Here is a 21,860-nt window from a genome sequence, read left to right on the forward strand (position 1 = left end):
GACCTGTGGATTTATTACTCTTCAGCTAATAAATAAAAGCAGCTCATTTAGAGTCGAAATGGTTTTGTAGTGGCTCAGTGTTCTGTAGTGCAGGTGCTCACAGCAGGGAAAACCAGGGAAATTATGAAGAAATGCACTTGCAGTGCAAGCAGTCCATTCCCAGGAATTGTTACTCACCAGGATGCTTTGCTGTGGTTAGAATTTATGGAATGTTGTTTTTCTTTAGGGCATCTTTAGAGAAAAAAAAAAACAAAACTGCAGATTTAAGTGCTCCCTTGTTTTGGTGTAATGGAGCATCAGCCTTCTCCTATTTCCTTGTTCTCACCTGCACGATGCTCCTTGAGGTGCTGGAGTGTGCCCAGAGATGGGCAGTGGAGCTGAGGAAGGGTCTGGAGCACAAAGAAAAGAGTCTGGAGAACTTCTGAGGAGCAGTTGCAGGAGCTGGGGGCAGTCTGGAGGAAAGGAGGCTTAGGGGGGACCTTCTGGCTCTGCACAGCTCCTGACAGGAGGGAACAGCCAAGCCAGGAGGGGGTCGGGCTCTGCTCCCAGGGAACAGGGACAGAAGGAAAAGGAACAGCCTCAAGCTGTGCCAGGGGAGATTTGGGTTAGATATTGGGAAAAATCCTTCATGGAAGGCATAGTCAGGCATTGGAGGAGGCTGCACAGGGCAGCAGTGGTGTTCTAAAAGTGGCACCTGGAGACATGACATGGGTTAGTGGTGGAGCTGGCAGTGCTGGGTTAATGGTTGATTTTGAACATCTTGGAGGGCTTTTCCAGCCTTAGTGAGTCCATGATCCTGCTGTGCCAGCAGCTCTATCCCATTCCCCTTGGCTCCCTCTGCTTGCTGCCGGCCCAGGCTGGAGCTGGCCGGACATCTAGTGGTGCACAGGGAAACTGAGCCCTCAACAGCCCTGAGAGCAGCTCAGCCTTTGCTTTTACCCTCCCCGCTCGCCCAGTGCAACAACTGAGATGCAAGTAAACTGCTGTGACCTCAATTTTATAAAGTTTCATGCTTAACTGCAAGTAAATGTTCTTATTTCTCGTATTTCAATTCAAGGCTGTTTGGAGAATAGAAGTCAAGTGTGTTTAGTAGCCTCTTAAAGCTGGGAGCTCAATGTTTGTATCAATTTTTGATGTAATTTGCCTGTTCCAGGCAAAACTGAGGCTTCTCTTTGTTACAAATACATGTAACAGCAGGAGAAAATCAGTAACATAAACTGAAGGTCTGTCGGGGGGGAGAGTCTTGGCCATGCAGATGGGAGCAATTCAGAAAATTCTTGGATAAAATGCAAATAAATAGAGTCTGGGAAGTCCCCTGGATGGTGTGGGGTGGAGAAAGGCACATGAATTTTACCAGAATTTGGAGGAAAAGAAACTTAATTCAATGGCCCACTTAGAGTTCAATTTATGGAACATTGTTCCTTTAATTTTTCACTTTATTTTGATTTTTGAAGCTGCAGCTGTAGATAAGTGTTTTCCTTGCCTGAGAATCCATCTGGAAGCAGCAGTTCTTGCAACACAACTTTACACCCCCCAGCAGCTGCTCACAAACAACCCTTTCCATGGCTCTTGGCTTCCTAAAAGCTTTGCTGTGTTTTTTTTTCATATCCACAATCACCTGTAAATACCATTTTCTTCCCTGAGGATTTGACTCTTTTCTTTGGAGTCAGGACAGCAGAACAAGAGGCAAAAGGGAGAAAGGATGTTTTTCCAAGAGTGGCTTTTGGCTCAGAGAAGTTCCACTGGGGAGAGAAGAAAGGCTCTTGAGAAGGGAGGTTCAGAACAGCCTCCTAAATTTAGTCCCTTTGATTTACCCAGAAAGACTGGAGAGATTTGGGGCTTTCTTTGGGTTACAATTTTGAGTCGTGCCAAGCCCAGTGCTTGGCACAGAGGCCTGGCACAGGGAAGCTGGCTGGGTGGCAAACTCATCCCGTTAATGGAGGAGCAGGGAAGAAGTTTGTGTGTTGCTGAGGTTTTGCCTTTTGTTCCCACAGCGGAGCCATCGAAATCCCAGACCCGTAAGCCCAAGTGCGGGAAGGGCACGCACTGCTCCCGCAACGCCTACATGCTGGTGTACAGGCTGCAGGCCCGTGAGAAATCCCTCACTGTCCAGGTGCCAGGTGAGTCCTGGGCCCTGCTCAGCCATCTCTCACTGTCCAGGTGCCAGGTAAATCCCTGGGTCCTGCTCAGCCATCCCTCAAGTCCAGGTGAGTCCCTGGGCCCTGCTCAGCCATCCCTCAAGTCCAGGTGAGTCCCTGGGCCCTGCTCAGCCATCCCTCAGTCCAGGTAAATCCCTGGGTCCTGCTCAGCCATCCTTCACTGTCCAGGTAAATCTCTGGGTCCTGCTCAGCTATCCCTCAAGTCCAGGTAAATCCCTGGGTCCTGCTCAGCCATCCCTCACTGTCCAGGTGAGTCCCTGGGCCCTGCTCAGTCATCCCTCACAGTCCAGGTGAGTCCCTGGGCCCTGCTCAGCCATCCCTCAGTCCAGGTGAGTCCCTGGGTCCTGCTCAGCCATCCCTCACTGTCCAGGTGCCAGGTAAATCCCTGGGTCCTGCTCAGCCATCCCTCACTGTCCAGGTAAATCCCTGGGTCCTGCTCAGCCATCCCTCACAGTCCAGGTGAGTCCCTGGGTCCTGCTCAGCCATCCCTCACAGTCCAGGTAAATCCCTGGGTCCTGCTCAGCCATCCCTCAGTCCAGGTAAATCCCTGGGTCCTGCTCAGCCATCCCTCACAGTCCAGGTAAATCCCTGGGTCCTGCTCAGCCATCCCTCACAGTCCAGGTGAGTCCCTGGGTCCTGCTCAGCCATCCCTCAAGTCCAGGTGAGTCCCTGGGCCCTGCTCAGCCATCCCTCAGTCCAGGTAAATCCCTGGGCCCTGCTCAGCCATCCCTCACAGTCCAGGTGAGTCCCTGGGTCATGCTCAGCCATCCCTCACAGTCCAGGTGAGTCCCTGGGTCATGCTCAGCCATCCCTCAGTCCAGGTAAATCCCTGGGTCCTGCTCAGCCATCCCTCACAGTCCAGGTGAGTCCCTGGGCCCTGCTCAGCCATCCCTCAGTCCAGGTGAGTCCCTGGGTCCTGCTCAGTCATCCGTCACTGTCCAGGTAAATCCCTGGGTCCTGCTCAGCCATCCCTCACAGTCCAGGTGAGTCCCTGGGTCCTGCTCAGCCATCCCTCAGTCCAAGTAAATCCCTGGGTCCTGCTCAGCCATCCCTCACAGTCCAGGTGAGTCCCTGGGTCCTGCTCAGCCATCCCTCAGTCCAGGTGAGTCCCTGGGCCCTGCTCAGCCATCCCTCACAGTCCAGGTGCCAGGTGAGTCCTCTGGGGATCCTGCTCATCCAGGTGGGCCAGGAGGTGGAATTTTGCTTGAAGCCCCATTTAGGGCTAGCTCTGCTCTGGTTCCAGGCTGGGAGAGCTGGAGAAGACCTTAGGGAGATCTAAGAGCCCTTTCCAGTGCCTAAAGGGGCTCCAAGAGAGCTGGAAAGGGAACTGGGACAAGAGATAGATTGCCAGGACAAGGGGGAATGGCTTCCCACTGCCAGAGGGCAGGGTCAGATGGGATATTGGGAAGGAATTCCTGGCTGTGAGGGTGGTGAGGCCCTGGCACAGTTTGCCCAGACAAGCTGTGGCTGCCTCATCCCTGGAAGTGTCCAAGGCCAGGTTGGATGGGGCTTGGAGCAACTGGGGGTTAGTGGAAGGTGTCTCTGGGTGAAAAAAAATGATCTTCAAGGTCCTTCCCAACCCACTCCAGGATTCCATGATTTTTGACTGTTTGCCATGAGCCCCAAAGGTGCTGTCTGGCACCTTGATGTCTTGACCAGTGAAACTCCTGGGTTTTCCCAGCACTTGAATAACATTAATCTGCTCATCCCTCCATGTGCCCACTCAGACATTGCTTTCTTACCCACCTGGCCAAGCTGGGGTCAGGAGGAGATCATCCTGCTGGGATTCTAAAGGTGCAGGAGAGAGAGCAGTGTGGTTAAATGTCACCAGCATGCACGAAGAGGTGAATAATCCTGACAGATGTCAGGTTCCCTCTGCAACTGCTTCAGCTTTGCCACGTCAGGAATGAATGACATGAAAATAAAGAGGCTCCGAGCCCCCAGGGGGAATTTGGGCCAAGTGCCTTCGTGTTGTGCTTTAGAATTCTGGGGGTGCCAGAACTCCCTGTGGGCTTTGCCTGTGGGTTTAATGTATCCTGTTCGGCTGCTCCTTGATTAGAAATACTAATTAGGCCCCTGGTGCTGAGGTGTGTTCCCCCTTCCCTCATTTTCTGTGGAGTGGGGACAGCAGAGGTGGCAGGTCCCTTTGGATCTCTGCAGAGGGGGGTAAATCATATACTTTATTCCCCCTAATAACACCCCAAACCTTTTCCAAGCCCCCCCTGTTTAAAATACACCCTCCAAGACATAAAACTTCAGGAATTAGCACTAATTCCTGCCTGGATTTGTATTTTCAGCCTGTTTCCTGAGCTTTCTTGCTCTCCCTTTCCTCCTACCCCTCTGCCCAAAACAATAACTCAACAAAAACCTCCCCACCCAGCTCCAAATTCCTGCACAGCCCCGCGGTTGCCTTTGTTTCCCGTGGAATCCTGCCAGGGAACGGGGAGTGAAGGGCAGCAGTCGAGCTCTGTGGTTGTGGGGAGGTTTCATGGAACTGTAAATTTGAGGCATTTTGCTTTGATGCTGTTAAAAAGCGGCTTTTCCGGGACAGTGGAGAGACGTAACTTGGCTCTGTTCTCAAGGAGGTCAGGCTGCTTATTTTGTGATACTGGATATTCTCCCAAGGTGGATATTTTGGTCAAGAATTAACCTTTTTGCAGATATTTTTGCTCTTCAAAATAATTCTAAATAGGAAAAGGCCTCAGATAAGCAAAGCTTCCCCCCTGCTCCCTCGCACCAACCCTCTGAGGGAAGTGGTTTATCTTCTTTTTTCCCTGCTGAGGTTTTGTTTGTTTGGGGTTTTTCCATCAGTGGCAGCAAAAATCCCGATTTCCTTCACCTTTCTGTTGATCTGCCCTGGCTAATCTCCCATCTCCTGAGGGCTCTTTGCCCTTGGGTTTGCAAGATGCTGGATTGCAGGTCCTGACAGGCTTCAGGTGTATCCAGAGGGTGAAAAGCTTTTGTTTCCCCCCGGGAATGTTGAGGAAGGACAGAGGAGCTGCACTTAAGATTGCAACCAACCCCAAGTAAATTATTTTCTTGGGTGCAATCATCTGCAACCGTCAGTATCAGAGAGAGCAACGTCCACGTGCTTGGCTTGGGGAAAGACCTCGCCCAGCAATGCTGCGGGAGGGAATTTTTAGGTTTGTTGTCCCCAGATAACCCATGGTAATTAACATAGCTGGCATTTTCCCTTCAATTCCTGGTTTTTTTTTTCTTTCCCAGCTTTTCTGCAGGAGCTGGTAGAGCGGGATAACTGTAAGTTTGAGGAGTGGTGCAACGAGATGGCCGAGATGCGCAAACAGAGCGTGGCCAGAGGCAAAATCAAGCACGAGGAGGTGAAGGAGCTCTACCAAAGGTTACCCGCCGAAGCTGGTCTGTAAGACATTGGAGTATTGCTGTAGTAGAGCTGTTAAGCTTAGGAATGATTTGTGACTAACTCCCAACTCCCGTGGCCTTGCTGGAAGGCATTCCCACAGCCCTCTGCAAAGGGAGAGCTTCATGCATGCTTACATTTGTTTTCCCTTGCTTCTTTTCCTGCCTTAACCTATTTTTCTCCTTTCTTTGCTCATTCTCATGGCCTCTGGCATTGCTAATTCCCTCCTGCTCCTTCCCCATCGTCAGCCTCATGCTTTGTGACTCTTTTCTTCTGCCTGGTGAGCAGCTCAGCTCGTTAGGATCATCGAGGCGGAATAACTGCCTGCTCCCAAATTGCCAGCTCACAGCAGGTTTGGGAGCTGGTGAGCCCGATTCATCAGCAGGTAACAGGCTAAGAGAATGCCTGACCTCCAGCAGAAAATTACTGGATCCATCCCTGCCAGTGCTTCTCTGCTCCGTGTCTCGGTTTTGTAGGGAGACTCCTTCTTGTGTCTTGTTGCCTCAGCACACTGAGTTTTATTTCCCGCCTTGTTTTTCTCTCCCATCTCCCACAAAACTTGCTCTATCCATCCAGCCCTGGGAGTTTGTATTCACTACGTGCCTCTCCTAAAAACTGCAGGATAATTACAATTGAAGACTTAAAAGTGGGTTTAATTGTGTGGCCTGTAAGAGAATTCACTGTTCGGCTTTTATTATTGGATGCTCAGAGTCCACCATGAGATTGGAGTAGCCCAACAACAAACTCCTGTTCCTGTAAACATCTGCCTCTGCAGTTTGGGAATTCAGGTGCTTAACTCTGCAGCAGGAAGGTGTCACAGCTCCTCAGAAGCCTGAGCAGCACTCAGATGTCACTGTGAGATCAGAGTTGTGCTGGAGGGATGAACCTGCCCTGAGTCACCCGTGAAATGGAGCAGCAGCACAGTTGCAGTGTGCTTTTCCTCAGCAGGAACAGAAGAGCTTGCTCTCAGCAGTTCTGATGTGACAGAGGAATAAATCTCAAAATATATGATTTTTACAAGTGCAGGTGAAGCTCTTCTGCCCCAGTTTAGAGATGACAGGACCTGAAACTTTGCCCTGAGGCACCCTCTGCCTGCTGCTGGCACATCATGGGCATAGCGCAGCTAGAGGCAGCATCATTCCAGCACTGCTCCGGGTCCTTTCTCTGTGGAGCTTGGGGCTCTCTCTGCAGCTGTGCAGACACGTTTCCTGCCAGCTTTGTGGAGCCTGCCCCAGAAAAACCCTCCTTTCTGGGGGAGGCAGTTTCATCCCAGACTAGCAAACCAGTTCTGACAGCGATGCAATTCTCTGGAGGTCACGGCTGCGGAGGGCATTGCATAAGATGAAAACACCATGGATTGAGGCTGTGGAGGAAAAGAGGCTTCTCAGAGCTCCAGTGCAAGCTGGAGACACAGTGTTTTCCTGTCTTCCATATTTTCCTCTTGCTTCTCTGTTGCTCCCTCCTAGGAAACATAAAGGATTTGTGCGCAGTTATAAATGTCACCAATGGGTGCATTTCCCCACGGTTTCAGAGCTGCCCTCGTGGCAGCACAGAATGGGTTTGAATTCTTCCTAATTTTGTCCTAATTTCCCAGTCATCCACTGAAGAGTTGTGTAGTGATACTGTGCCTCAATATTGAGATACAGGGGTTTCACCCCAACCTGCTCATACAAGCACTGACATGCTCCTGAACCTTGGCTTTGTATTTTTTTTTCCAGCAAACAAGGGCAAGCCTGCTGCACTGCTTCAGCAAAAAGTCTAAGCAAGTTTCCATTTGCCCTGTAAATTTTAGTATTTTCTCACCTAAAGTTGTAAGAGGCAATGAAAATTTGTGTGCTGAAAGAACACGGGGAACACTGATTTAATCTCTGCTGTTGTTGCCTTTAATTTTCAAATTACCCCAGTGAACTCTCCCTGTTGTAGAAAAAGCCTGTAATGTATGATCAGTATTTAAATATTATATCAGTCCCTTGATGGATGGTAGGAAAACCCTCCCCTTTCCTCGACTGCTCTCCAGTAATCCCCAAAAGGTTTGAAAGCACTCATTCCTCCTTGGAGCTGTTGCATATTGATTGCTGAATCCAAAGTGATCTGCACATCTTAATCTCACGTAGCTCCTGTCTTCCAAATCTGTGACACTGAGATCAGAATGGGGTGGGAGTAGCTGGATCAGACCTTTGAAAACTTGTACCTCGGTGATTTAATCAACAGTGACTGCCTGTTAATTTTTAAGAGTAATTATAAAATAACCACCTGGTGTTGGAGCTGACATGTATGGTCTCGTTTCTCTTTGTGGTTTCTCCCTTCCCAGGTTCCCCCTATGATTTCATCTCTCTGGAATGGCTGCAGAAGTGGCTGGATGAGTCCACTCCTCCCAAACCTATTGATAACACAGCCTGCCTGTGCTCCCATGGCAAACTCCATCCTGATAAAATTTCCCTGATGAAGAGGATATCGGAATACGTGGCCGACTTCTTCTACCGGAGATACGGAGGAGGGCCCCGGCTCAACGGTAACATTCTCTCCCAGTCACCTCCTGGCATGTGCTTTGGAGCCTTGTTCTGCTCCCAGACCTGATTTGAGCTATCAGTTACCATCATAACTTTATTTCAGTGCATGGCTTTAGTGCTGCCTTATTTTTGGGGATTTTTTTTAATATCACTTAATTCTGTTACCATTTCCCAAACCCATTTAGGGTGATCACAGGGTCTGCTGTGGCCCTGGGCTCTGCTCAGGGAAGGGCTGTTCCTGGCGGAATTGCTGTGGAGGAATGGGGCACTTGGCTTAGAAAAAATAATTTTGTAAGGTTTGAAGGCGATTCTAGAAAATAAAACTTGCACATGCAACACTCCAAACTCTTGACAATTATTTTCTGTGCCTGCAGCACCCAGAGCTCCTGTGTGGGCTGGGTTTCATGGAGTATTCAGGCCAAAAATATCCCTTCCTGTCTGTCACCTCATCCAAGGAGGCACTTACCTGTTAGCCTGCTCCTGTTGAAGCACCTACCACACATTCTTCTTTTCAGGGTCAGCCCAGCCCCTCCAGACATTGGACATCCCTTCATCAAGCCCCAGGTTTCATTCCTTTTAGGAAGTTGCTCAGTAACTCCCACTGAGACCAAATTAGCTCAGCTCCTACTGGGAGCTTGTAGGGAAGAAACTGCTTGTGACGCAGGCAGCCTTTGTGGGGAAAAACAGGGCAAGGTTTATTAGTCAAGTGGAAGATTGCCTCAAGGGTTATGGGTTGAGTATGGCTGGCAGGGAGGGAGGGATGGGTAAAAGGATGGATGGACACTCTGCTTCCCTTCTCCTCTTGCTCCAGGATGCAGATCTAAATACACACCCAGCTAGAGGATTTCCACTCCCTTGGTCCAGAGCAGCCTTGCAAGAGGGTGGATTTTCTGGGTTGGACTGGCAAAGTGCCACAATACAGGTGTTTGTTTTCCTGGCATTTCCTGCCTGCTGTGGCTGGGTGCTGGGCTGCCCTGGCTCACTGTGACTGCAGGCTGTGGATACCAGGAGCTGTGAGAGCAGACCTGTGAAGCAGTGGAACAGATCACAGCTCATTTGAAGTATTTTATGCTTTTTTAAACTTCAAACGTGGCCTGATGTGACTGTAACCCCCAGGATTTCCTCAATTACACATGAAATCACCCATCCTGAGGCAGGATACTTGCTACACACCTATCTGAGGGCCTTCAAACCAGCAGGAAACTAGCTGTGCAATAAATGATGAAATAAATAGTGTAAAAACCTGTTTCTTTCCCCCCTACCCCAGTGAAAGCACTTTGCAAGGACTGTGTGGTGGAAAGGTGTCGAATCCTGCGGCTGAAGAACCAGCTGAACGAGGACTACAAAACCGTGACCAACCTGCTGAAGATGACAGTCAAGGGGTATGGAAGTCCCAAATTCTGTCAAAGATCCTTTTCAGAAGTGCTTAAACAGCTTTTTCCTAAAGGTTTGCCTGTTTAGGCTCTGAAGAAGGGAGCTGTGATTTTGGGGTACCAGTGGTGTCTCTCTCCCTGCAGGAACGACGGGTTTTGGGTTGGAAAAGCATCCTTGAGGAGCTGGCGTCAGCTGGCTCTGGAGCAATTAAACGAGCAAGATGAAGATGCAGAGCACAGTAATGGAAAAATGAATGGAAATGCACAAAACAAAGGTATTTACTCCTGATTTCCTCCTAATTTCTGCTGCTATAGAGACCCACCAGCTCTGCCTGATCCTTCCTAACAAAAAACACGTCAGGGGTTTCTGTAGCTGTTTTGTTCCCCTTGTATGAGTAGGGAGGAAAGGATAATAAATCGAATAAAAAAAAGCCTTCATTTAAGGAGCTTTTTCTTTGCTAAGCTTGAAAACTGCGGGGTGATCTTCATACAGGAGAGGGAGATGAGGTGATAAGTGGTTTTACAAAGCTATGTGAAATTACCACCCCGGACACATGATCTTTTTATCCACTTTTCTCTGAATGAGGGAAAAAACGTGAAAATTACCTTGGGGAAGGGATGATGATGATGTTTATTGTGAAGGTTGAGGGATAAAACAGCACAGCTGATGTAGCAGCACTGGGAAAACACAGCCTAGGAACAAAATTCATGAATTGCACTCCATTCTGTGCCCATATCATGAGAATGGATGAAGGTTTTATTTGCCTTCTGCTTTTTAAATGTTTGAAAATCATATTTTTCTCGAGCTTCTTTGAACTGGGTAAGAAGCTTGTTGGAATGGAAGTGGGAATGATGGCTCAGGGCATTGATCTTGGGCTGGAGGGCACCTCAGCCCCCCTGGTAAGGAGGAGTACTCATGAAGAAAAGGGTATTTCTGAGTTACCACTCCTCCTTCCTCCGGGGTGACTTTGATTCACAACAGGTTGCAACTCCCAGTAGTGCCTCTGAATTACTCACAAGCCAAGTTGCTCATTAGGCAGCTCGTTAGAGGCTCTTGCTGACACATCATTGTCTTGATGATGCTCCATTCAGTGGCCAACGCTTGACTTTAACTAATTTAGAGATTGATGTAGGGCTTGTCAGCCCCCTGGCAGGCTCCCCCTCAGTTTATCAGGCAGCATCTGGTTTAGATTAGGAATTTTGCCAGGAATTCTGCTCCTTTTGCTTTTACCTAGCCTTGTGTTTAGGTTAAACTCGGGGATGTCTACGAGCAGGGAACCCCTGTGGTGTTCCAGCCCTAACAAATGCATCCTTTGTAATCTCACAAAGGCCTGGCTTGTGCTCCATGCACTTCAAAGCCCTCCTACGTGACCTGGGGGCTGTAATCCCGCCTGCCCAGAGGCCAAAATATCGGAGAATAACGAATTTCCTTCCAAATTTTCCCTTGGGTGAGGGGGTTTGCTGTAATTTAAAAGGTGACCGTGCTCCTTTCCCTGTAAGATTTTTTTCACTTGGGAGAGGAGCTCTGTGCAATCCTCTTGTATTATTATTTTTTTTAATTAGATGAATCAAATGAAGAGAAGAGGGAGGAGGAAGAGGAGTTAAATTTTAATGAAGACATCGTTTGCCCACATGGTGAGTCTCTCCGGGGGATGGAGCTGAATATCTCAGTTGTTGCCCACTGCTGCACACATTAACCTTGTAGCCTTTGCTCCAACTGTAGCCAGCTTGAGGAGTCGCTGCTGAAGTGTGCTTAATTCTAATTTTCCTGGTGTTTCTTGCACTCAAAAGTTTTCCTTGCAGGCAGACTCTGTAAGGACTCGGCCAAGCAGAGCTGTCAGATGCTGAGCTTCCCGTCCTTGCATGGGCAGCACCAAAGCTCTGCAGCCATTTGGAAGCTCTAAAAGCAGTAAGAGAGGAAGAGGTGATGTAAATCAGTCCAGGTGGGAGCTGGGAGTATCTGTTTAATATCCTGGTTTGCATTAAAACAGGAGCACTCGCCCAGCACCTGGGCCAGGACCACTCCTGGATATCGATTTCCCAACCTGCTGTGCTTTGGTGTCTGTTTACGTAAGGTTTTGACCTTGTGTCAGTTGTTTTGAAAGTGATGCCTCATTAGCTGCCTCCTTGGCTACCCTGTTGTTTTAATCTCACTTTATAAAGCTTGTGTTCCCAGCCATAAAACCCAGTTTTACTTAAGCTTCTCTTTGTAGGCATCAGTTTGTGGGGAGGTTCCATCTTACCTCAAACAGAAGGAAAAATGACATAAATTAGCCACACAACCTTCTGTCATCAGGGCTAGTCAGGAACGTGGAGTAAGACTTGAGAAATGTCATTTTCAAGCAGAGTGTTTAAGCACTTTGTCACGATTTTAGCTGTTACTCAGTGCCTTGAAACCGCTGCATTTCCCATTGCCTCGAGGCTGCTGCTGTTCAATAAAAGCATGGAGCGTGGGGATGGAACATTTAGGGAGCCAGACACAATGAAAAATAGGCCAATAGGCCTTTGGAAAATGTATGGTGTTAAATTGCTGGTTGATCTGTGACTTGGGGTCATAGCAGAATAAATAATACTAAATAAGGGGGCTGCTGGCAGGGAAGGTTTTGTTGTCTTGAGTTAACCTCTGATTACTCATGGGAAACAAGCTTTCCACCTTGAAAAACTCCCTCTGGAGTGGATCAGCAAATCTGTAGTCTTGTTCCTACGGCCTTAATTTTGTGCTGGAGGAGGTTCCTGCCTCCATGGTAGGCTCTGGAAAAGGCAGTGCTGGATCTGGGAGGGCTGGCTGGCCTCCAGGAATGCCACCCGGGCGTTCCCTCCACAGCTCCTTTTGCATCCCTGCTGCAATTCCTCACTCTCCAGTAGCTGCCTGAATTCCCAGGGAATTTTTTCCAGATACCAAGTTAAGCCTTCTTTGATGTCCGTGCCCAAAACATGTCCCTGGATGGTGGGAGTGGGAAGCAGGGTCAGCAGTGGTTGGGTTCATCTTCCAGATGGTAAAACACTTGTGCCCTGCTGATTTTTCCACCTCTTTCACTCACTGTATTAATCTGTTTTCATTAATCATGTGGTGCCAAGGCACTTATTTGTACAAGCTCCTTTTTTTCCCCATCCTTGCTGACTCTGGGCAGCATCCTGGGCCAGCCTCCGGAGCCATTTGGCCTTGTTGGATGAAGCTCAAGTGGCCAAGTGCTGCACCGAGGCCTGACCTTTGTTTATTAGAGGAAAAGCAGGAGGGGAGCATTGCTATTTTTTCTTCTTCAGGGCTGGCCAAATTCCAGGCTCAGCTGGAGGGAGTCTGTGGGCCTGAGGAGCTGCTTGTCATGTTAAAGAGCTGCTGGAGGGTGGGGAGGAAGGAGTTTCTCTCCCTCTTCTCTCCTCTCTCTGCAGCTCTCCAGGCTATAGAAAAGCAGATAATAAGGGATTGTGCCCCTTGGACACCACAGTTGCTGTTTTTCTTGCCTCTTGCTGGTGCAGTCCCACTGAGGCACAGATACTCCCAAATCCGGCTGCTCCCCGTGTTCCTCCCTGCACAGGCACTTCCCAGCTGCAGTCTCTGAGGGAGATGTGGTTGTGTTTTCCCCTTGGCCATCAGCAGCCCTGTGAGTGGGCAGCTGGTCAGATCCCAGAGCTTTTTCCCATTTTTCCAAGCCTTGTTTATCCGGCCGGCACGTGTCATTCTTGTGCACGTGGTGTCCCAGTGCCTGTGTGCCTCCTGCTTCCACCCCTGAGACAACAGGCACAAATGGCTCCTGGAAATCCTCGTTGGGGTCTTGGAGCTGCCTGAGCATCAGGATATATAATCCTTATATCAGGATAAATAATCCTGATGGATAAATAAAGTGTTCTAGGGGGTAGCTGGTAAATTATGCTTCACATCCAGTTAGTCCCCAGAGTAGATTTAGGGTGCAAAATCTGCCCTTTCCACATTTGCAGGTGCTTGGTTAGGGCATGTGGAAGTATATCTGCAGAGGGAGTTTGGGGTTTTCAAGGATGTGGAAGGCACCTGGTTCCATGGGACACAGGATTGTTATCCTGGAGCTCAGCAAATGGAGTCACCATGGGGAGTAGCTGTGGGTAGCCAGGATCACAAAACAGCAGCCCTGTGGCCTCTGGCTTTTCCCCACATCCCTCCTTGTGTTTGATCAGCTGCTTAGGCCATGGTCTTGGAAATATAAAGAGCATTTTTATAAATTAAATAATTATTAATATTATTATTATCTGTCTAAAGGAAGCAAAGAAGGAGTTGAAGGTGACTTTACTGTTTTTTGCTGACGTGGTGTTGGCTGATGAATGTGTGGATTTCTTCCCCACGCTTGTTCCTTGTAATCTCTTCAATCAAGAGCTGCAAAACATTCCCTGAGCATGTTGTGATCAAAGCCTTTCCTTGATTCTCTCCCTGCAGGTGACCTGTGCATCTCTGAAAATGAGCGGAGGGTGGTTTCCAAGGAAGCCTGGGAGAAACTCAAACAATATTTTCCAAAAGCCCCTGAATTCCCAAATTACAAAGAGTGCTGTTCCCAGTGCAAGGTATTTGCCAACTACTCCCCTTTTGTTGACTGTAAATACTGGTTGTATTTCTGGTTTTCCTTTTTGAAACAACCCTGTGCAATGGAGGAGAGTAAAGTCACCTTTAGTGGCAGCTGGGAATGGGAGCTGGGATTTAATTAACTGTTTCCTGCAGATTTTGGAGCGTGAAGGGGAGGAAAATGAAGCTCTGCATAAGATGATGGCCAGCGAGCAGAAGACTTCTCTCCAGAACCTGTTCTATGATAAATGCAGGCCTTGCCTGGGCAGCTGGCCTCAGGTAGGGAAGGAGGGGGATCAGGGAATGCAGCCAGGCTTGGGAGAGGTTTTTGTTGGCTTTAATCACTCCTGCCTGGAGAAGCTGTGGCTGCCCCATATCTGGAAGTGGCCAAGGCCAGCTTGGATGGGCTTGGAGCTGCCTGGGGTAGTGGAAGATGTCCCTGCCCATGGCAGGAGATCCCAAACCATTCCATAACCATTCACTCAGTGTGTGCCCCAGAGCTCTCACGTGTGCTGTGCTGGGGTGTGACGTCCCTGGGTTAGCCCTGCTGGCACAAGGCCCTGCAGAGCCCCAGGAGTGGCTGATGTGCCAAGGGAGCTGTGGCTGGCCAGCAGTCAGGGAGATAACAGTGACAATGTTGACAATTCCATGGTTGTATCCCTCCCTGGAAGGAGGAAACAGCACGTCCACTTCCCACAGCTCCCCACCAGCCTTCCCGTGCAGGAGGGTGCTGCAGCACACCTGAGCTCTGCCCCACCACCACCTTTTGCTGCTGCTTGGGCAAAATTCAGGTGTGCTCCAGCATTGTCCTGTGTCCCAAAAGCTCAGGGAGCTTCCCAAAATGCTGAAGCCCTCCTAAGAGCAGTGGTGGCTGTGCAAACTCTCTCCTAGCAGCATCTCCAGGAATTCTTGGGGGTTTGAGGTGCCCAGAAGGAGCTGTTGGCTCCAGTCCTTGCCTCCTGGGAGTCTTGTGGTGCTGATTAATGGCTGGCTCTACAATCCTGCCAAGGTGCATTGGCAGGTGTCTGCCTCCATCCCTCGCTGTTCCAGTTGGGAATAAAAGCTGAGGCAGCACAGAGCCTTGGCTCAGAACCAAGGAGACCCAAAATGGTTTAAAAGGAGTTTTCCTTTCATGCTGAGCTCTAGGTCCTGCCAGTGATGGTTAAGGTTGTATCTGGTTGGATTTGCTTTTGGAGCTGGAGAAAGCTGAAACTCATCACTGTGAGTCAGACATTGAAGGGTCTCCACCAGCAGGGTTACATCCTTCTTTCCCTTTTTATCCTCCTTTCCCTTTTAATTTCCCAAGGGAGCCTCGTAGAAGAGAGCTGAGGATATTCCCCTCAAGCCTTTGGCATTTTCCTGATCCAAAGAAGTTGAGGTTTGGGGAGGAAATGAAGCAGAAATCAAGAGACTAAGGGAGATTAAGAACTGTGTATATATGTTTGTGTGTATATATATTCCTCAGGTGTGCTGAGTTTTCCTACAGAAAGATGGAGCAAGCCCTTAATTCTGTCTTTGGGAAAGGAGTGAGGATAAAGAAGAGCTTGGAAATAATTTTATCACCCAGTTCCTGGGGGCTAAAATTACTACCATAGTGTCTTGTCCAGGAGCAAACAATTTAAAGGAAGACTGGGACAAAAACCCCACAGATTATCCCAAAAACGCTGCCTCATTTGGTGCACGGCTGTGGTTTTGTATCCCTGCTGCTGCCAAAAGGAAAAACTTGTGGATTTTGATGTTGGAAGCAATTGAGAGATGTTGGGGTGGCCTCACCCCATGCCTGTGGGAGGGAGGGATTCACCAGCTTTGAACACTGAGTACCCAGCAAGAGAAACAGCGCTGGGGAGTCCTGGCTGCTCCAGGGAAATGCCCTCTCCCGCTGGGAATTAAAAGTAATTGGATCAAAAGCTCAAGTAACTTTGTAATAAACACAAGATTAGCAATGGCAGTGCTTAGTACCTGATCCCAAATTATTTTGCTTGGCTTTCACAGCCCACTTGGATGGAGTTGTCATGGTAAAGCAGCACTGAGGTCTCGAAGGGAGAGAGTGCTGCCGAAAAACCGAACAGTCATTGTTGGGTTCATTAAAAAGATCCTTTTCCCTCCTCTTTTCCCCCAGGAGACGGATGAGCTGTATATTGTTTCGCAGTTCTTTGTAGAAGAATGGAGGAAATTTGTCAGGTAACTTGGCTGGAGGGTTTTGGTGCTTTTTATCTCTTATTTTGGGGGCTGTAGATAATATTTTGCTTCTGACTCCCAGCACGGTGGCCTCATGGAAACAATTAAGCTGATTTTTGCAGGACTTGTATAAATTGTAATACAGCGTAAGACACCGAATTTCCTTGTTTGCTGCGTGTTAACCAGATGGTCAGAATAGCTGGTAACCTGATTAGTTTTTTCATCTGTCTGGAGCTCTGTATCCCAGAGGTCACCGCTGGGGCTGGAGATGGAAATCTCTGCTGGTCAGAGTCATTCTGCACCGCAGAGGAATCTGATTTCCTCATCACTAGTAGTTCCTATTCCTTGTTGGAATGCCTTGTGTAAATACTCACCTGTGATTTCTTCCTGGCTTCCTGAAGAATTGTGGGGGTTTTGGTGGGACAACCTGATCCAGCTTTCCAAACCTCTTCCCTTTTGCAGGAGGCCGACACGCTGCAGCCCCGTGTCCTCCATAGCAAACAGTGTCCTGCTCTGTCCTCACGGGGGGCTCATGTTCACCTTTGCTTCCATGACCAAAGAAGACTCCAAACAGTGAGTTCCTTCCCTTCACACATTTTCCTTTTGCCGGGAGAATATTCCCAAAGGAATACTCCTGCTGCTGAGCAAGATAAGGAGTAATCCTTTCCCTCAAAATTAACACCAAGGCTTTCTCAGAGCCACCTCAAGGCAAGACTTAAACTGGCCAAGGATGCTGGGTCAGGAAAATAGAGCTTCCTTCAGCTTGGTTCATTCCTGACAATAACCACTCTGGATTTGGCCAGGATGCAGAAACGTTCTGCTTCTTTACAATTTGCTTTCCGTGAGCATTCCCCCCCCGGAGTGCTGGCTGCAGGGCTGGACTTCATGCTCCATAGCCTTGCTTCTGCAGTGATGCAGCACTAAAAGTAGGAAATCTTCCACTCCTTTCCTCCTCCATCCCTCCCCCGGCACGACGGGAGCACAGCAGTGTCACTAATCACAGGCTGCTGTTATCTGGGTGTACAGGCCCTCCCGCCTAGCTGGCTTTTGGACGGATTTTGCAGTTTTTTCTTTCATTGGCACACCGACAAGCCAAAGAGGGAGGGATTTTTTGAGAGTTTAGGGCTTGGCTTTTCCAATGTCATAAAGCACCTGCCTGTTCCTTTGCACAGTATAGCTCTGATATGGCCCAGCGAGTGGGAGAGGATCCAAAAACTCTTTGTCGTGGATCACGTCATCAAAATCACCCGGACGCAGGCAGCCGGGGCCGGCCCCGAGAGCGCCCGCTACGCCTCCGAGCCCCGTGAGTGACTCTGCTCCTGGGAAGGGCTCAGGGCTGGAAACTTCAGTCTGAGGGGGTCACTGGGGAGCACAGAACTTGGCAGGTTCCCCCCTGCAATGCCATGTCCAGCTCTGGAGTCTTCAGCACAGGAAGGACGTGGAGCCACTGGAGCAAGTCCAGAGGAGCCCACGGAGGTGCTGCGAGGGCTGGAGCCCCTCTGCTCTGGAGCTAGGCTGGGAGAGCTGGGGGTGTTCAGTCTGGAGAAGGCTCCAGAGCCCCTTCCAGGGCATAAAGGGGCTCCAAGAGAGCTGCAGAGGGACGTGGGACAAGGGCCTGGAGGGAGAGGACACAGGGAATGGCTTCCCACTGCCAGAGGGCAGGGTTAGACGGGGTAATGCAGAGAAATTCTTGACTGTGAAGCTGGGGAGGCCCTGGCACAGGTTGCCCAGAGAAGCTGTGGCTGCCTCATCCCTGGAAGTGTCCAAGTCCTGTATCAATCTGGGGTAGTGGAAGGTGTCCCTGCCCCTGGCAGGGAGTGGATGAGGTCCTAAAGGTCTCTTCCAGCCCAAACTACTCTGGGATTTAATGTGTTTCACTCTCTGTTAGCAGTGAGGGGCCCTGCACTGGGGCTTCTGAGGAGCTGGAGCAATGAAATGTTTTTTCCCTTGGTGTTTGCCCAGAGCTGTGCCCCGAATGCCGGGAAGGGCTCCTGTGCCAGCAGCAGCGGGACCTGCGCGAGTACACGCAGGCCACCATCTACATCCACAAAGTGGTGGACAACAAGAAGGTAAGGACTGTCCCCACCCCTGCTCAGCCAGGCTCCAGGTGCCCCAGGAGTGCCCCGAGGGGGCTGCCACAGCTCCCGTGCCCCCAGGACTGGTGGGGATCCTGATGGTGCTGAGGGCAGCAATCCCCAGCTCTGCGGCTCCAGGCAGCTTTGGCAAAACCAGCAAACTGGGACATTCTGGGTCTGAAAATTCCGTCTCTTTGAGGCTTCCTTTTGACAGACCAAATCCTTGGTGTTTTCAGGGATGCTCCCAGCTGTTTTCTCTGTCTTAGCTGTGTTCCCAGGCTCCACCTGCTCTCCTCCCCCTCCAGTATTTGTCATTTCCTTTCTTCTTGCTCGAGTGACATTTTTATTCCTGGGTAGAAACGAGCTCTTCCCCTCAGTGCTGGTGAGACAATGAGCTTGGAGATGGTTCACAGGATCCCCTGATGCTGTGAATTTTGTTTTTACCGGTCTTAAGTGTCAGGATCAGCTCTAGAACTGCTTTTCCAAGTACCCAAAGCTGGTTCTGGTAAACCCCCCTCCTTAGTGCTCTTAAGAAGGGAGCCAAGGGTGGGCAAGCTCAGATGAAGACAATCTCTGCACCTTTGGAGTGTGGGGTGGGGTTTTTTGCCTTTCCTTGATTTCCACCTCCCTGCCAATCCCAGGGAGGCGCTGGAGCCTGGGGAACTGCAGGAAGCTGGAGGCTGGATGTGTTCCTGCCTTGGATGTGAGATGTGGATCACGCAGCACCGTCTGGAGCCCTCAGCCACGGGCTTTGAGCCTGAATCCCTCTTGGCTCTGGTGCACAAGAGGGTTGGGTGTTGTATTTTTCTGGCACTGGACAGGACTGTGCTCACACGTGGGGCTGGCAGAAAAACAGGGAGCTATTCTTTATGGAGCAGCTGGAGCTGGAGAGAAGGGGGTGAGAACGTGCCCACGAGATCTCCCAGTAACAGGGCAGCCTTGGCAGGATGGGAAGCAGCAGGAATGCTGGCCAGGATCACTGTCAGCACTGTGATCCTTTTGGCTTTGCAAAATCAGGGAGTGTTTCCCAGCCCCTCACCCCTTTTCCTCCTTCCTCTGCACCACCTGGTTCTTCCTTGGGGTGAATGATGCTGCAGAGGGAAGCCTCATCCAGATAAAATCCTTGTAGGGTGGCAGTGCTGGAATTCAGAGGACTATGGGGAATGTTTGGGAGCTGGAATTGCATTCTTAATTGCAAATACATTGATGGAGGAGAGAGCTCTCAGCATCCACATCTCCTGGGCTCCTGCAAAGCCCAGTTCCAGTCACAGCATAGCTGGGAAACAGGCAAATCTGTGCCTGGAGTGACTTTCACTGGCCTGAACAACCTTTTTATTTTTGTATTCGTCTAACTTATTTATATTTAATTTGCTTACAACCTCCAGCCCCATAAGTAATGGTGCTGTGTGTCCCTGCCAGGCTGCTGCAGGGGTGGATAAATGTCTTAATTCACGGAAAATACTTTCTCCATGTTGGGGCTTTTGTAATACACTTGGATCAGCCAGCTGATGGGAAAGGAATCAGCTGGGGGCTCAGGAGACTTTCCTTTGCCTGGAAAGGAGGCCAGGAAGCACCTGCAATTCCACAGAGGGGGATTCCTGAGCTGAATCCCACTGAGGTTCCACACAGCTGGGGAGGGTGGAGGAGCCTTGGCCGAGCTCATGGAGCAGCTCCCAGGGTTATTCCTGGGCTCTCTGGATGGAGGTGGCACCCGGAGGTCCCCGGGAGCTCTTGGCCATGGTGGGACAGGCCACGTGGATGCTGCTGTTGGTTATGGAGAATGATTTTTATGACTCCAGGTAATGAAGGACGCGGCTCCAGAGCTGAATGTGAGCAGCTCGGAAGCTGAAGAGGAAAGGGAGGAAAACAAGCCAGAGGGGGAGCAAGATCCTGATTTTAACCAGGTAGAGATGAAAAATCCTGTCAGGTTCCTTGATTTTTGTATCATCCTCTTGAGTCAGCATGATGGAATCACTACCCTCCTCCTCCTCTGCATCTCACTGGCAGCAGAAAAGTGTCTTAAATTGCTATTTGAATGGTCAAACCACACCAGTGCTGGGTTTGGAGAGATTAAATGTGGGCAGGGATTCATGTGCTTGTGGATATCTGCCCCACACTGGCACTAGGACTAGGAACTGAGGTTTGAAGGCAAAGCCTTTGGTCATCTCCACACTTGCATGCTTCAATTGGCTTCCCAAGGGGTTTTCCATCGCTTCCTTCCTTCCCTCACCCGACCAATTGGCCCAAAACACTCTCTGGGATCTGGGAAGGTTGTGTTTATCCCCAAACAACTCCACCTCCTTGTTCTTTGCCTCATCTCCAGGCCAACGGTGGCACGAAACGCCAGAAGCTGTCCCACCAGAGCTACATCACTTACCAAAAACAGGGAATCAGGAGGAGCACGCGGCACCGGAAGGTCCGGGGGGAGAAAGCGCTGCTTGTGTCGGCCAACCAAACCCTGAAAGAGCTGAAAATCCAGGTGAGGCCAGCTCTCCTGCCAGGAAGGAGGGAGAAAACACACAGTGAGGGGCGCAGGGGAAGGGTCTGGCTCCCCCAGGAGCTGGGGATGGGTGCCGGGGCGGGAGGTGCCGCAGCTGCAGGGACGAGGTGTCCGTGTGCCCCCAGATCATGCACGCCTTCTCCGTGGCCCCCTTCGACCAGAACCTGTCCCTGGAGGGGAAGATCCTGAGCGATGACACGGCCACGCTGGGCAGCCTGGGGGTCATCCCCGAGTCCGTCATCCTGCTCAAGGTACCGGCGGGAGGGAGTCGGGAACGCCACGGGATGGGATCAGAGCAGCCAGTGGCCTTGTGTGTGGAAATGGGGAGCTCCTTGGAGGAGAATCCTTAATATTTTTTTGTTTCAGAAGAGGAATATTCATGGATGTTTGAGGGTTTTTTTTTGTTTGGTTGGTTGGTTTTTTTCTGGAGGAGAAAAATCCTTTTTTTCTTTTTTTTCTTTTTTTTTTGTTTTTGTTTTGAAAGAGGAATATCCTTTTGTTTTGTTTTGGAGGAGGAAAAGCCCTATTTTTTTTGTGTGTTAGGGGAGGAAAATCCTCATTATTTTTGTAGGGGAGGGAAATCCTCATTATTTTTGTTTTGGAGGAGGAGGATCTTCAATTTTATTTGTTTTGGAGGAGGTAAATCCTTTTTATCTTTGTTTTGGAGGAGAAAACCCTCTTTTTTTTTTTTTTTTTTTCCTTTAATTTATTTCCAAGAGTGCTTTGTAGCTGATACAGCTGCTGAGCTCTGTGGGTAGCAGCCCAAAACACGACTCAATTGCGGAGTGAGTCCTTCCATGGAGTTCCCAGTGTTGTTGGGGCAGGAGAGCTGCTCCTCTCCTGCTCTGAGCAGAGCCACGAGCTGTGCTCCTGGTGCCTGTGCTGGTTATTCCCTGCTCCCTTTGCAGGCTGACGAGCCCATCGCGGATTACGCGGCCATGGACGATGTCATGCAAGGTGAGGGGGCTGGGAAGGTGGGAAATGGGGATTGTGACCCTCCTTGTCACCAGCTGGGAATCCTCAGAGCCACTTCTAATGCCTTCCTTCCCTTTCCATCCCAGTTTGTATGCCTGAAGAGGGATTTAAAGGTGAGTCCAGGTGTTTTTCCCCCTTTGTACCCCCTCACACGAATCCCACCCCCATCCCATTTCCCTCCTCATC

General features: G+C 49.9%; 1 protein-coding gene across 2 annotated transcripts in view; it reads left to right on the forward strand.

Moving 5' to 3' along the window:
* Positions 1-21,860, forward strand: part of USP48 (ubiquitin specific peptidase 48) — a 31,135-nt gene that overhangs the window by 7,704 nt on the left and 1,571 nt on the right. For both annotated transcript variants that reach the window (XM_021537874.2, XM_021537876.2), the window contains 17 exons: positions 1,995-2,120; positions 5,385-5,534; positions 7,847-8,047; positions 9,313-9,427; positions 9,563-9,693; positions 10,982-11,053; positions 13,824-13,948; positions 14,103-14,225; positions 16,066-16,127; positions 16,587-16,697; positions 17,297-17,427; positions 18,087-18,193; positions 19,999-20,103; positions 20,523-20,678; positions 20,825-20,950; positions 21,608-21,656; positions 21,761-21,787. In XM_021537874.2, the coding sequence (XP_021393549.1) occupies positions 1,995-2,120; positions 5,385-5,534; positions 7,847-8,047; positions 9,313-9,427; positions 9,563-9,693; positions 10,982-11,053; positions 13,824-13,948; positions 14,103-14,225; positions 16,066-16,127; positions 16,587-16,697; positions 17,297-17,427; positions 18,087-18,193; positions 19,999-20,103; positions 20,523-20,678; positions 20,825-20,950; positions 21,608-21,656; positions 21,761-21,787 (1,917 nt within the window). The remainder of the gene's footprint in view (positions 1-1,994; positions 2,121-5,384; positions 5,535-7,846; positions 8,048-9,312; positions 9,428-9,562; positions 9,694-10,981; positions 11,054-13,823; positions 13,949-14,102; positions 14,226-16,065; positions 16,128-16,586; positions 16,698-17,296; positions 17,428-18,086; positions 18,194-19,998; positions 20,104-20,522; positions 20,679-20,824; positions 20,951-21,607; positions 21,657-21,760; positions 21,788-21,860) is intronic.

The sequence above is a fragment of the Lonchura striata genome, chromosome 24 (assembly GCF_046129695.1).
Source record: "Lonchura striata isolate bLonStr1 chromosome 24, bLonStr1.mat, whole genome shotgun sequence".
Taxonomy (NCBI): domain Eukaryota; kingdom Metazoa; phylum Chordata; class Aves; order Passeriformes; family Estrildidae; genus Lonchura; species Lonchura striata.